The following is a 13,348-nucleotide window of genomic DNA, read 5'->3' on the forward strand; positions in this document are numbered from 1 at the left end:
CAATTGATTGGACATGATTTGGAAAGGTACGCACCTGTCTATATAAGATCCCACACTTGACAGTGCATGTCAGAGCAAAAACCAAGCCATGAGGTCGAAGGAATTGTCCGTAGAGCTCTGAGGCAGGATTGTGTCGAGGTGTACGCAAGATAAAAATACATTTGAAGAAAAATCAAGGGCTAATAATAGACAGTGGCCAAAAACAAAAAGGCAAGATAATAACAGTCCATCTAGTTTAGTTCCTTCAAACAGAAAATTAAGCCGTGACATTCAACATATTTATTAGCACTTGTCTTTTATCTATGTCATATGGGAAATGGTCGACTAGTAGTCCTTGCAAAAAGTAGTCCACAAACCATACAGCTTTTATATTTTTCAGCAAACGAGCCCTGGTCGTTTGAATACATGAGGAATAAACAACCAACTCACTCTCCCTGTCAGTCAGCCAGTCACAATCCATACAACCAGGTCAATCATCATCACCACTCACAAAAGCACACTGGGGGCTTCTTTTATTCTCGTTTAGCGTTATAATAAAAAGGGGATGGGTGGTGAGGGGGGGGGGGGTTAGCATGACAGGCCTGACATGGACAGAGAGAGATGCCTGGCAACATTATGTACAAACTGGAATTGGAGGCAGGGAGGGAAACAATTAGACCTGGATTGAAATACTATTAGAGATCATATCAGGTACTTTATCTGTTCTCGATTGAGCTCGCCTGTTGAAATGGAACCAATAGAAAAGTCCCAAAAAGGAAAGCCACACCATCCTGGCACCCCAGGCAGAATAAAACAAACGCTCAGTACTTGGACGATTTTCAAACAATATATTATCCCAGGTCTAGGAACTATAAAACAGTGTGGCGATGACTGTGTCCTTTTCCTGTGGCGTGTTCCCAGGGACAGGGGTCCGTTTTCTCTGTCCACTCTGGCCCAAAGCCAGCAGACCCAGATTGCCGTGTGTGTGTTGGGGCGAGGGGGGATATGGCCAGGGGTTGTTTGGCAACAGAACTGAACCTTTAGGCAGTGGGGGCCCACCAATTACACTCTTTCAGAGACCTATATGTATCATACATGTTATGTATATGTTTCGGTTTCTTTATTGTTCATTTTTTACAAGATTCCCTGATGGTTGGCAAGGAGGGGGACGCAGAGGAACATAGAAACCTGTGATGGAGATACCAGTAGTTATAATGTCCGTTGGGTGGGGGGAAATTTCAAAAATGGACGACAGCCTAGCCCTATCAGTTTGTGGGTTGGTCGGTTGGTTTATTTGCTTGCTGGGTTGTTTTGAGTCCGAACACCCCACGCTCTCTCCTCTCCCCGGAGTGCTTCACAAACTGGCCAGACACGCTCTGTGCTGGGGTACAGGTGGTCTCCTCTGTGGAAAGAGACAAAAGGGAAAATGGATAAACTGGCAGGCTGGGGAGGCAGATTTAGGGACGCAGATCAAGCCTAGTCATGGACTAAATAGCATACTCAATTGAAAGCGCTTAATCTGTGTTCGGGAAACTGTCCCATAATGTCCAAAGCAGGGCTGTCGTACATAACAATGACACATATTCAACATAAATGTATTCTATATCACTCCAATTCTGCTAGCAGGCTCAGGGGACTGACTGACCTATGTGAGCTTCTTGGCTTTGTTGTAGAGTGAGTCCACCACTTTGCTCATGTTCTGAATGGTCTCCAGGGCCGCCTCGTACGTAGTGTCTACTGCAGGCTCATCAAAGATGATCAGCACACCCTCACCTTGGTCCAAAATACCTATAGACAGAGAGAGCGAGAGAGGTGGAGGGAGGGTGTCACGTAGGTACATAGTAAAGGCAAAAAAAACTCAAGACCTAAAAAATGTGATTGTCTCCCTTTAACTTGAAGTTAATTATTACATTTAACCAACAACTATGGGACTAATATGACGGGAGAAGGAAATCAGGATTTAAACTCCCCTATGTATTTATTTGGAAAGTAAAGCTAAAACTTTTAATTTGTTTTGTTTGTTTTGTTTGTTTTAGTCATTTAGCAGACGCTCTTATCCAGAGCGACTTACAGGAGCAATTAGGGTTAAGTGCCTTGCTCAAGGGCACATCAAAAGATTTTTCACCTAGTCGGCTCGGGGATTAGAACCAGCGACCTTTCGGTTACTGGCACAACGCTCTTAACCACTAAGCTACCTGCCGCCCCAATTTGGCTCTATTCTCCAGCATTTTAGATTGGTCAGCAGGTTTTAGCTTCATTGTCCAAATAAATACATAGAGAAGTGTACGTGTTCACATTTTTCATTATCATAGACACCTACCGTGAAATTTTGTGTCCAGAATCATCTGTGACAACTTCCTCTCGACATCTCCCTGTGTAGAAGTGAAGAAACCAAATCAACACACAGCTAACCACACACGCTCACCATGAATGGAGTAAAAAGAACACCAATGATTGATTTGTACTTTTTAAACATTACTGCTTCAGTCAATATTAGAGCAAATTCTTAAGGAGGGAAACGGGCAAGGCAAAATAACAAAAATAAGTAAAAGATGTGCTGACACCAGTGAATGTCCTATTAGTGGAATAAGCTATGACTTACCTTAGAGAGTTTTATGAGGGTGGAAATGTGTTCTATCTGTGGGGCGACAGAACAACACTTGTCAGTGGTCTGGAACACAAAATTCTACAAATATTGCTTTTATAAACACACCAATTTGAACTTTAGACTTTACAAATCCTTAAAGAATTTTACAAGACGTAAAATCCAAGCTGAACAAAGCTAAACAAATACTAGCCTTTTACAAATAGCCTTGTTACGAATTCTCTGCCAGTGACTTATCAGCATCTCACAACCCTTTCAAGCTGCTCACTCCACTCCCCATCCCCCACAACCCTAGGGGCACAATAAACTGGCCTCTCAAACGTGTGACCTGGGCCCTGATTGGTTGCTAAGGGGCACATTGTTAAGGGGCAGGACACCTGACAGCTCTTCTGACTGTGCAGGCCAGTGTCTGTTCACTTCTCTGAGTGGACTCGTGGGATGGATTGCGTGCAGAACTGAGTTGTTATTGTTGTAACGTGTGTCTGTGTTTTTAGTATTTACTGTTGGTAGTGTTTCATGATAATTGTTTGCTTATATAGCCTTGATCTATACAGTCTTTTATATTTATACAGTCCTTACCAGTGCTCTTGCTGTGCTACTGTATTGGAATTATGCTCATGCTATGCTAATAGTGTACAGCCTATTCATTACTGTTCATCTCATGTATTACAGAACCACATCCTTCCCACATCTATTCCCTGTCTGCTGTGAGTGTGTATAGCAATAAAGTTCCCTTGTGTGTAACTCTGAGGTTGCCTCATTCCCCTCTTACCGGGGGAGGTGCTAGCGGGTCACAGATCAGCCCAAAAGGAGAGTCACTCTCTTTCAAGCCTACTACTTTTAAAAACACAGAAATTCGGATTTTACAGACTTAACTAATTCTTAAAGAATTTTACAAGAACAAAAGCCTGGGCCTGGACTGAAAAGCATGCCCCCACCTCCACAACATGCTCAGCTGTAAGCTCACCTGGACCCTGGAGAAAGGCTCGATGACACGGATGAGGTTTTGTTCAAGCAGGTTGTCATAGAGCGTGGTCAAGTGTGTGCTTATGATGGGGTCGTCTCTCAACTCACCTCTGTACTCTGTCAGGGCCTGGAGAGGGGGGGGATAGAGGTGAGAAATGAGAAAGGATATAGACAGGAGGGGAGAAAGTACAAATTTAGCAAAAGAGGGGGATAGAAAGAGAGAGGAAGAGTAAAACAGGTGTTAAGGAACCTACAAGAAATAAAAACGGCAAATGAAAAAATGCATCTGTGCATCAATGTTATTCAGTGCTATTCAGTTCACTCAACATGCTCTTACTTTTTCAAAATCGTCCAGCGACCGGTTCTTGCTGGCTTGTGCCACGCATTTCAGAGAGTCTGTCTGTCTCCCGGCGTGCCGCAGGGCTAGCTTCCCACTGACAAGACCCTGGACCTCCTCAGGACTACAACAAGACAACAGGCTACTCATCCAAGACATAAACCTTCCTCTAAAGCTCTTATCTACACATAACTAACTTCATAGCTAATTGTTGTGCATCATATTTACTCAAATTCCAAAGTTATATATTGCGTAAGTATAGTATAGTGATTACACATCGGTCATCATAACACACAACATATAGAGTTAAGCGTTCAGCTGCTTACAGGTTGAGCATGATTTTGCAGAGCAGCATGTATTTGAGAGCGGTGATCGCTCTGGGGTGGTCGATGGAGTCGTAGCCTTCGAAGGCCTCGTAGAAGTAAGAGTAGGCCGTCTTCCAGTCCTTCTCTGCCGCGTGGATGATCCCTGTAGGGGGTGGAGGGGTGAGGAGGCTATCAACCAGGGATACTCAAATCTGGAACTCGGGTCCTATTGCAATGCTGATTGTCATTCTTGCTCTTTAATCAGGGACTGATTTAGACCCAGGGCACCAGGTGAGTGCAATGAGGTAAACAAGGAAATCAGAGGTACAACTGGACTTAATATCTCAACAACACTGCATGGCCACCTCTGTGCGACCAGAAAAGGCCAACCTACAACTATGTAGAGTTAGGATCCAGGCCTTTATGCTTGGTCGATGTGGAAGAGCTGGCTGATGCCCTACCACTTTAAAATGAAACAGAAAATGTTCAAAAATCACTGAATCACTTAAAATTGCAGAGGCCACTCCTACACAGTGGACATAATAGTGAACTAGTGGTGGGTGTTGTATGGGAGGAGGATGGAGGGTAGCGGACCTGACTGCATGTCCAGGGCGGCCTGTAGCTTGGGCGGGCAGTAGATGCCGTTGGCGGTGGTGCGTGCAGAGGTGAGGGCGGCGCGGGCCTTGGGCAGGTTGCTGAGGCCATGATACGTCTTGCTCTCCAGCAGCTGCACCTCCACCAGCAGGGCCTTGTCATCCATCTTCTTCAGCTCCTGGAGCAGCTGGGTGCCTGATGGACAGAGGAATGGAAGGAGGGAGGGGTGGAGAGAGAGGGAGAGACATGAATGAGCACACCAAGCCAGAGTTGGCAGATTTTTTAAAGTACTTTAATTGGGACTGGTCAACTGAAGTGTATAAAACGTTAACATGTACACAGTATCTGATGTGCACTTATTAGGAATACCAACTGTAATCATATTCAGCTCTTTTTGTTGTGATCAATATTTCCAGTTTAAGTACAAACAAGGAAAACAACTCACCTAGATGAAGTGCCTCCTGATACCGCTTTGTCTCAAAATACAGAGAGATGAGACGAGCCTGGAGAGAGAAGACAAAGTCAAGGATACCACGCTTGTGGAATCATCCTTACCATAATCATCATCACCAGAGGTCCATTTTAAGATTTTTTAAAATCAAATTGTCCAATTGGAATTTCAATTCAATTCCTGAATTGACTGAATTGAAATGTGTCATCAAGTTCCACCAATGGCCATTGCAGCAAGAGCAGCAGCGCTACATACAGCGAAATAGACTAAAGAACCCTAAGACGGGCTTAATCTCCATCCACTGTAAACCATTTAGTGAGGCGAACCAAACCCTTCCTGCTCAGCTCTCTTCCAGTGGGGTCCCCTCTCCCACTCCTCACCTCCAGGGCCTGTCTGAGGAATGTCCTCTTCTCAGCCTTGGCCCACTCTATGCACTCCAGACACAGCTCCACCTCCTGGCCTGTAGCTGCCTCCATGTCCAGAAACAGGTCCAGCAGCGAGCGCACCAGCCGCGCCGCCTTGGCCTTGCTGATGGAATTCAGGAACGGTCGCACATACTTCAGGAGACCACCCAGCTCTGAGGGACACAGACAGCATTTTGGAGGGGATCAGTTTAAGCAAGGTGAGGAGCAGGAACACTAATGTTGATCACAATGACTAGGTATTTGGGATGCAAGGTGATTTGTAGATCAGTAATTCTGGGCAGTCCACATGCAATGTAATCAATCTCAAACTTGCGCAGAGTCAAGGAGACACTTGTCACCGTCACTCTCAGCAACATTATAGAACAAGTTAATTGCCACAGCATTTGTCAGCAATTTAGTCTGCTTCGTGTTTTGTTTCCTAGCCATACTGAAGATCACGACAGTCAGTATTAGTGTTGCAATGTATACCAGTACCACAGTAATATCACGGTACCAAAACGTCATGATACTTATGATACCAACATTTTAGAATACCGTAGTACCGTTTCATATGATACTACTGACTTTTTCAGCCCTACTGATCTAAAGAACCTGCTGATGCTTGTTATAAAATGTTTATAAAGTCAGCTTTGTTTATAAATTCAGTTGAATTTAAGCAACAGCCACTAGTCTCTTGTATGTGCAGGTCCAATAATATCCACTTCACTTTCATGCGCATATCACGTGTGGCAGATGTAATCAGCCAGCAGCATCGCCTAGACCCTACCAGTCCTCACTCACCTGCTTCTCTCCGTCCGCTTTTCACGCGTGTCTATACCGCCAACATTTTTTATTTTTTTGATATAATTTATCGAGCGGAGATGCAGACCCAGACGAGTCTTCAGTTGTTAGATTTGGAGCAGCGCGCAATGTCGATATATTGTACCACCTCATCGCCTGTTATAACCATGAGGACAGACCAGTCTGAGTAGACTTTGCAAGTTCACAGTCATACAGCCTCAGTGTCAGAGAGGGGAAAAGGAGCGTCGCTTCACGACAGGCATGGTTGCAGCGTTACAGCAAAGAAAACGGCTAGTCTCTAGCCTAAACAATATGACCCATATTACCGGAGATGCCTTTTTTTTCTTTCTAACAGGATTCACACAGATTATATATATCATTTCACAAACCATGTCGCGGAACGTTGTTCAGTCATGTTACCCAGATAGCTAACAACCTGGTAACTTGACAGTAGGTTTAGGCAAATTGGATTGGCACAGGAAGGAAAAGGGTCTGCTACTCATGAGATTTGCTTCAAAAACGGTAGGACACTAATGTAAGCCTAAACTATATCAAAAATCTATTTATTTTTGGTGCTCCTTAAATTCTGTTTGGTGCCTAACGTTTTAAAAGTTGGGAGTAGTGTCTGTATGTGTGTTTGTGGGAGAGAGAGAGAGTGGTGTGTGTGTGTTTGAGAGTGAGGGAGACAGAGTGTGTGAGGAAGGGAGGGATTGTGTATGTCTGTTAACTGAAGAGTAAAGAAGGTTTCATGCAGTGTTTTCCCCTTACTGACAAAATGACAAGCAGATCATTATGCATGTATATCCCAGGAGGTTGGTGGCACCTTAATTGGGGAGGACGGGCTCGTGAAAATGGCTGGAGCGGAATGGTATCAAACACATGGTTTCTATGTGTTTGACGCCATTCCATTTGCGCCGTTCCAGCCATTATTCTGAGCCATCCTCCCTTCTGCAGCCTCCACTGATAGTATAGTCCTTCCTCCAATTCCTCCAGCCAAATCACAGGTAGGCCTATGCAAATATTAGCAAATCAGCCATTCTATGCAGTATTATATTATACACTGAACAGTGTGAAGTTAAATTCAATGTTTTGTATTGAGTAGAAGTGTGAATTTCAGGGACATGTTTTTGGAGAACGTTTCAAAAACGTAAACAAGCGTCTGGGGGACGGGGCGAACAGGATACTAGGCCACAGATAGTCTTGCACCATGGTATCGTGATACTACTCGGTATCGTGATACTTGGCCTGGTATTGTATCGTTTGCTAAATGTTGGTATTGTGACAAGCTTAGTCAGCATCATTCTCTAGTAGAGGTGATGTGTCTACTCTGAGTCTGCACTTGTCCAGCTGAAATCAGAGGGGGTGAGGGAGGGAGGATATGTTACGGTCCTCTGTAGCTCAGCTGGTAGAGCACGGCGCTTGTAACGCCAAGGTAGTGGGTTCGATCCCCGGGACCACCCATACACAAAAAAAATGTATGCACGCATGACTAAGTCGCTTTGGATAAAAGCGTCTGCTAAATGGCATATTATTATTATTATTATTACCTGCAGCCTGGCCCGTCTTAGCCAGCAGACCCCCCAGCTCCAGGATGCTCTGCTCTTTGACACGCACTGCCTCCTCATCGCTCTCCTGGATGTCCCGCTTTACTGGAACAAACAATGGAAGAATACTTGTTGACATTGACAGCACAACCTTTAACACGTAGACCTAGATTAATAGATGGCAACATCTAGGCTATATGTGAGAACAAATGATACAATTATTATTACTGCCATAATCAGTTTTGTTGTTAAATCAAAGTGGGGATGCTCAATTATAAGTCACTGCTTTCAGTTGATGGCTAGCTGGGGGAAATCATCCCCGGGTCCAACACTGGACCTAGTTCGCTAGCTGTCAAAGTAACAAAGGCTGAGCCACTTGCTGTTGAGCTTCTGCTGTCAATAAATCTAATTTAGCTGGCTCCATTTACAAACAAAAATGTGTAGCTAGTTAGCTAACATTACTGAAATTACTACCTTTAGCTAGCTATTAGCTATTTAACGTTAGAAAAGGGCATTTGTCAGATAGCTATCACATTTGCTAACATTTAGCTAGATTTGTAAATAAAAAAAACTAAAAACAGAAGAAAATTAATTTAGCTAACTAGATGATTCCAATCTTATACGTTCTGCTACAGTAGAAGGTTGGAAATGCCTTCTTAGATTAATACACAGCTGAGCCAGCGCGAGATATGGCTCAGAAAATGTACCTCAATCAAGGGATATAAATGGCATTGTACTCTGAATTGTTCCATTATCCCACCTGCTACACGAGAAGATTGAACGACTGCTAGTTTTAAGTAAACTGCCTTTTCTGTCCTTGTGCTAGCTAGCAGTAGCCACAAAATAATGCATTTTAGCCTATTCTTTAATTGAAATACCAGTCGATGTAGCACGAGAGCTGCTGATACAGCTCAAACAGCTTTAATAAGCCTAATTATTTTGCAACAATTCTAAAGGCAATTTGCGTTTAAAAAATGGCCACGATTAAAAACAGCAATTTTTTTTCTCTCAACTGGCAATTGAAGTACGCTTCACATTCACCATTCAAGTGCATAGGCAACTAGGCAGGCTTCAGTGCGTCACACACCACTTTGCAATGCGCTGGAAGCAGTATGCATTTTGAAAGCAGCCTACATGGCTGTCTTAACTTGCTTCAAATTAGCCCAGCCAAAATCCAACCAAATGTGCAGGCAATAATTTTATAAAGACTTCCATATGCCATTGAAACCAGTAGCCCTTTTCTCTTATGTTCTATTGGTTTTTAAATCAACTTTCTTTCATTGTCCAGTAGCCAAAGGCACACCCCTAGTCATATTCGCCACCAATGCTAGTTGTTGCATAGGCCTATTTAGATCTACCCTCTTTCTACATTTCTAACGGATATCTTCATCTCGGTCATATGAAACCGCTCACAATGGTATTTTCCCGCTAATTGCATTATGGAACATACTGTTCAATTCAGCGTGTAGTGGCTTAGAGTAGGCCTAGACTATAGGATATATCAGAACTTACATTTATTCTCTTATCTTTACACAGGAAAAACACATTTCACGCTATTCTAATACACTTTTTGACTGGAAATATTAGCAATATGACGTCCATCTAACCTGCAGGAGGAAATTACTGCCCAAAAACAAACAAAAGTGGCACTGACCCAATGATAAAGAGAGTGAATATGCACACTCACCGGGGATATGGCCGATGATCTCCGCTGGTGCGTATAATTAAGTTGAGAATTTTGATAACTAAAAGACAGGTTGGCGACCCCTTGACTTTTTCCACATTTTGTTACGTTACAGCCTTATTCTAAAATTAATTAAATTGTCCCCCCCCCCATACCCCATAATGACATAGCAAAAACAGATTTTTAGAAATGTTTGCACAAAAAACAACGGATATCACATTTACATAAGTATTCAGACCCTTTACTCAGTACTTTGTTGAAGCACCTTTGGCAGCTATTACAGCCTCAAGTCATCTTGGGTATGACACTACAAGCTTGGCACACCTGTATTTAGGGAGTTTCTCCCATTCTTCTCTGCAGATCCTCTCAAGCTCTGTCAGGTTGGATAGGGAGCGTCGCTGCACAGCTATTTTCAGGTCTCTCCAGAGATGTTTGATCGGGTTCAAATTCGGGCTCTGGCTGGGCCACTCAAGGACATTCAGAGACTTGTCCCGAAGCCACTCCTGCGTTGTCTTGGCTGTGTGCTTAGGGTAATTGTCCTGTTGGAAGGTGAACCTTCGTCCCAGTCTGAGGTCCTGAGCGCGCTGGAGCAGATTTTCATCAAGGATCTCTGTACTTTGCTCCGTTCATCTTTCCCTCGATCCTGACTAGTCTCCCAGTCCTTGCCGCTGAAAAACATCCCCACATCATGATGCTGCCACCACCATGCTTCACCGTAGGGATGGATCCAGGTTTCCTCCAGACGTAACGCTTGGCATTCAGGTCAAAGAGTTCAATATTGGTTTCCTCAGACCAATCTTGTTTCTGATGGTCTGAGAGTCCTTTAGGTGCCTTTTGGCAAACTCCAAGTGGGCTGTCATGTGCCTTTTACTGAGGAGTGGCTTCCGTCTGGCCACTACCATAAATGCCGGATTGGTGGAGTGCTGCAGAGATGGTTGTCCTTCTGGAAGGTTCTCCCATCTCCACATAGGAACTCTGTCAGAGTGACCATCGGGTTCTTGGTCACCTCCCTGACCAAGGCCCTTCTCCCCACGATTACTCAGTTTGGCCAGGCGGCCAGCTCTAGGAAGAGTCTTGGTGGTTCCAAACTTCTTCCATTTAAGAATGATGGAGTCCACTGTGTTCTTGGGGACGTTCAATGCTGCCGAAATGTTTTGGTACCCTTCCCCAGATCTGTGCCTCGACACAATCCTGTCTCGGAGCCCTACAGACAATTCCTTCGACCTCATGGCTTGGTTTTTGCTCTAACATGCACTGTCAACTGTGGGACCTTATATAGACAGGTATGCCCCTTTCCAAATCATGTCAAATCAATTGAATTTACCACAGGTGGACTCCAAGTTGTAGAAACATCTCAAGGATGATCAATGGAAACAGGATGCACTTGAGCTCAATTTCGAGTCTCATAGCAAAGGGTCTGAATACTTATGTAAATAAGGTATCCGTTTTTTGGGGTAAATAAATTTGCAAACATTTCTAAAAACCTGTTTCGCTTTGTAATTATGGGGTATTGTGTGTAAATTCATTTAATTTATTGTGTGTAAATTAATTTAATCCATTTTAGAATAAGGCTGTAACATAACAAAATGTGGAAAAGGGGAAGGGGTTTGAATACTTTCTGAATGCACTGTACATGGCTGTCTCTGGGAAATGTTATCCACATTTTTCAATGTGATGATATTGAATATCGGCCTCCTTAGCCCTCAAAAATCTGTATATCAGTCCTTCTCTAGTGTGAAGGTACAAACTCTGCCTTCCTGGCGGGCCGGGGGGAGAAAATCAAGTGCCCTATAAGCCTACCACTGGCCAATCGTATAGCTCAGATTACGTAGCAGGCGTAAAAGAAAGCTACAACAAAGTTGATACTGTGAGATTTCAATACTTTTAAAACCATGACTAGAGACTGTCATCGAATACAGCAAAGAGCTACTGTTTTTATGAGTGAGTTCATGTTTAAGTCTACTCAGCACTGTCAACACTTTCTATTCAACACTTTTATAAGCCATAAAATGTGCATTCTCCCTACCTCCATCCGCGCTACAACCAGCACTGCAGCTGAAATAAATGAGTAGGAAAGTGTATCGAAAGTGTATTGTTATTATTAGCGGCTTAAGTATTTTTTAATATCGTGGAATATTTCACTTTCTCTGGTCATAGGAGTAACAACATTAATTTGTGCTGTGCAACTTGAGTTTAGCCATCAGCAGGAAGACAGTGACCCTTTTTGGTCAGTGTCAGTGGAGAGCAGAAGGATGTTGAGGCGGACCCTCAGTCTGTTGCTCTCTCACTCCGCTGAGACTGACCATCAGAAACAGGCACCATCAGCCCAGTAAAATAAAAATAAAAGGTAATTATTTAAATGTATGCTCACTCAGCTGTGCTTCACGAGTAATACAACTGGTCCTCTGTAGCTCAGCTGGTAGAGCACGGCGCTTGTAACGCCAAGGTAGTGGGTTCGATCCCCGGGACCACCCATACACAAAAATGTATGCACGTATGACTGTAAGTCGCTTTGGATAAAAGCGTCTGCTAAATGGCATATTAATAGTATTAATCTATAACCAGTATGATCATATAGCCTACCTCGATTTTTTTAAATATAATTTTGCATAGGCTTACGTTGTTTTTTTATCATGCAAAAAAAAATCTGAGCGGTAGATCTCGGCTTGAATTTTGACTCAGAAAGTGATCTTGACTCAGAAAGGGTTGTTGACCACTAGTCAACATGGTCTGTGTAACAGGCGTCCCTATTCTCATACCCCAAATCACAGTCTGGTCTTTCGAGTCTGCTTCGCAAGCGTTCCCGGAAGTCCCGCGATGTTGCGTCGATGGGTATAAGGTTGGAATCACTTCTGTCTGTGTCGGAATCTTCTACCATTTAGCTAGCTAGCCAGTAGGTCTAGTTAGCTATTAATTCAATGCGCAAGCAAAAGGGTAGCTAGCTAACGTTACCTAGCTAATTGCACACAGCATGCTAGCTACCGGTCTCCCTGCTGCTGACTCACTGTGACCAATGGGGATAGGCCGGTAGCCCGGTACGGTCATGGAGCTAGAGAGTACGGTAGCTACCTAGCAAGCTACTAGCTAAGTTAGCTAGCTAACTCCTCTAACATGGACAGGGACTGTTTAAGCGATAATCTACACATCCGAGACACTTGGATACTACAAGTTTTGTTGTAGCTATATACTTACCTATTGAATGTAAAATATCAATAGATGCATTCCGGTCTGAGCTGAGAAGAGACTGTGCTCTTTGAAACTCAGCCACTGCCGCGGCTGCCATCTTGCCTCCTCTCAATGACGTCTTGTTTCCGGTCTGTCCATCAACTTTCCTCTTATTTTCCTTTGAAGTTAAATGGCGGTTGCCGCCATCTACTGGACTGGAGTATGTAGCCTATGTTTCACAGACAGAGAAGGATCTTTGCCTAGTGCCCACTAATGTAGTCTCCTAGGCTAGCAGACGGGTTTCACGAGGCTAGTTATCTCCCAAAAATGAAATATAAATGTAAACCTCCTAACCTCTCAACACAGCTTCTCATTGGTCTGGGCTATGGACATCTCCTTGTAAGGGATAGGAACCACCGCTGTTTCCCAGTGGACCCTTAGTGAGGTTTCTTTTAATGAGAATTTCGGTTGAGAGGTTAGGAGGTTTACATTTTACATTTGTACTTGTATTTT

General features: G+C 43.7%; 1 protein-coding gene across 1 annotated transcript; it reads right to left on the reverse strand.

The window, feature by feature from the left end:
- Positions 1–219: 219 nt before the first annotated feature.
- On the reverse strand, positions 220–12,975 carry LOC121569761 (26S proteasome non-ATPase regulatory subunit 11-like). Its single transcript, XM_041880938.2, has 12 exons — positions 12,863–12,975; positions 7,990–8,091; positions 5,618–5,814; positions 5,232–5,289; positions 4,787–4,981; positions 4,214–4,355; positions 3,888–4,011; positions 3,552–3,677; positions 2,582–2,617; positions 2,300–2,351; positions 1,625–1,767; positions 220–1,381 (listed from the first exon to the last, which is right to left on the reverse strand). The coding sequence occupies exons 1-11, from the start codon at positions 12,951–12,953 to the stop codon at positions 1,625–1,627; spliced, it is 1,266 nt and encodes a 421-aa protein (XP_041736872.1). The 5' UTR covers positions 12,954–12,975; the 3' UTR covers positions 220–1,381.
- Between the last annotated feature and the right edge of the window lie 373 nt (positions 12,976–13,348).

This window comes from Coregonus clupeaformis, chromosome 7, assembly GCF_020615455.1.
Source record: "Coregonus clupeaformis isolate EN_2021a chromosome 7, ASM2061545v1, whole genome shotgun sequence".
NCBI classification, from domain to species: Eukaryota; Metazoa; Chordata; class Actinopteri; order Salmoniformes; family Salmonidae; genus Coregonus; species Coregonus clupeaformis.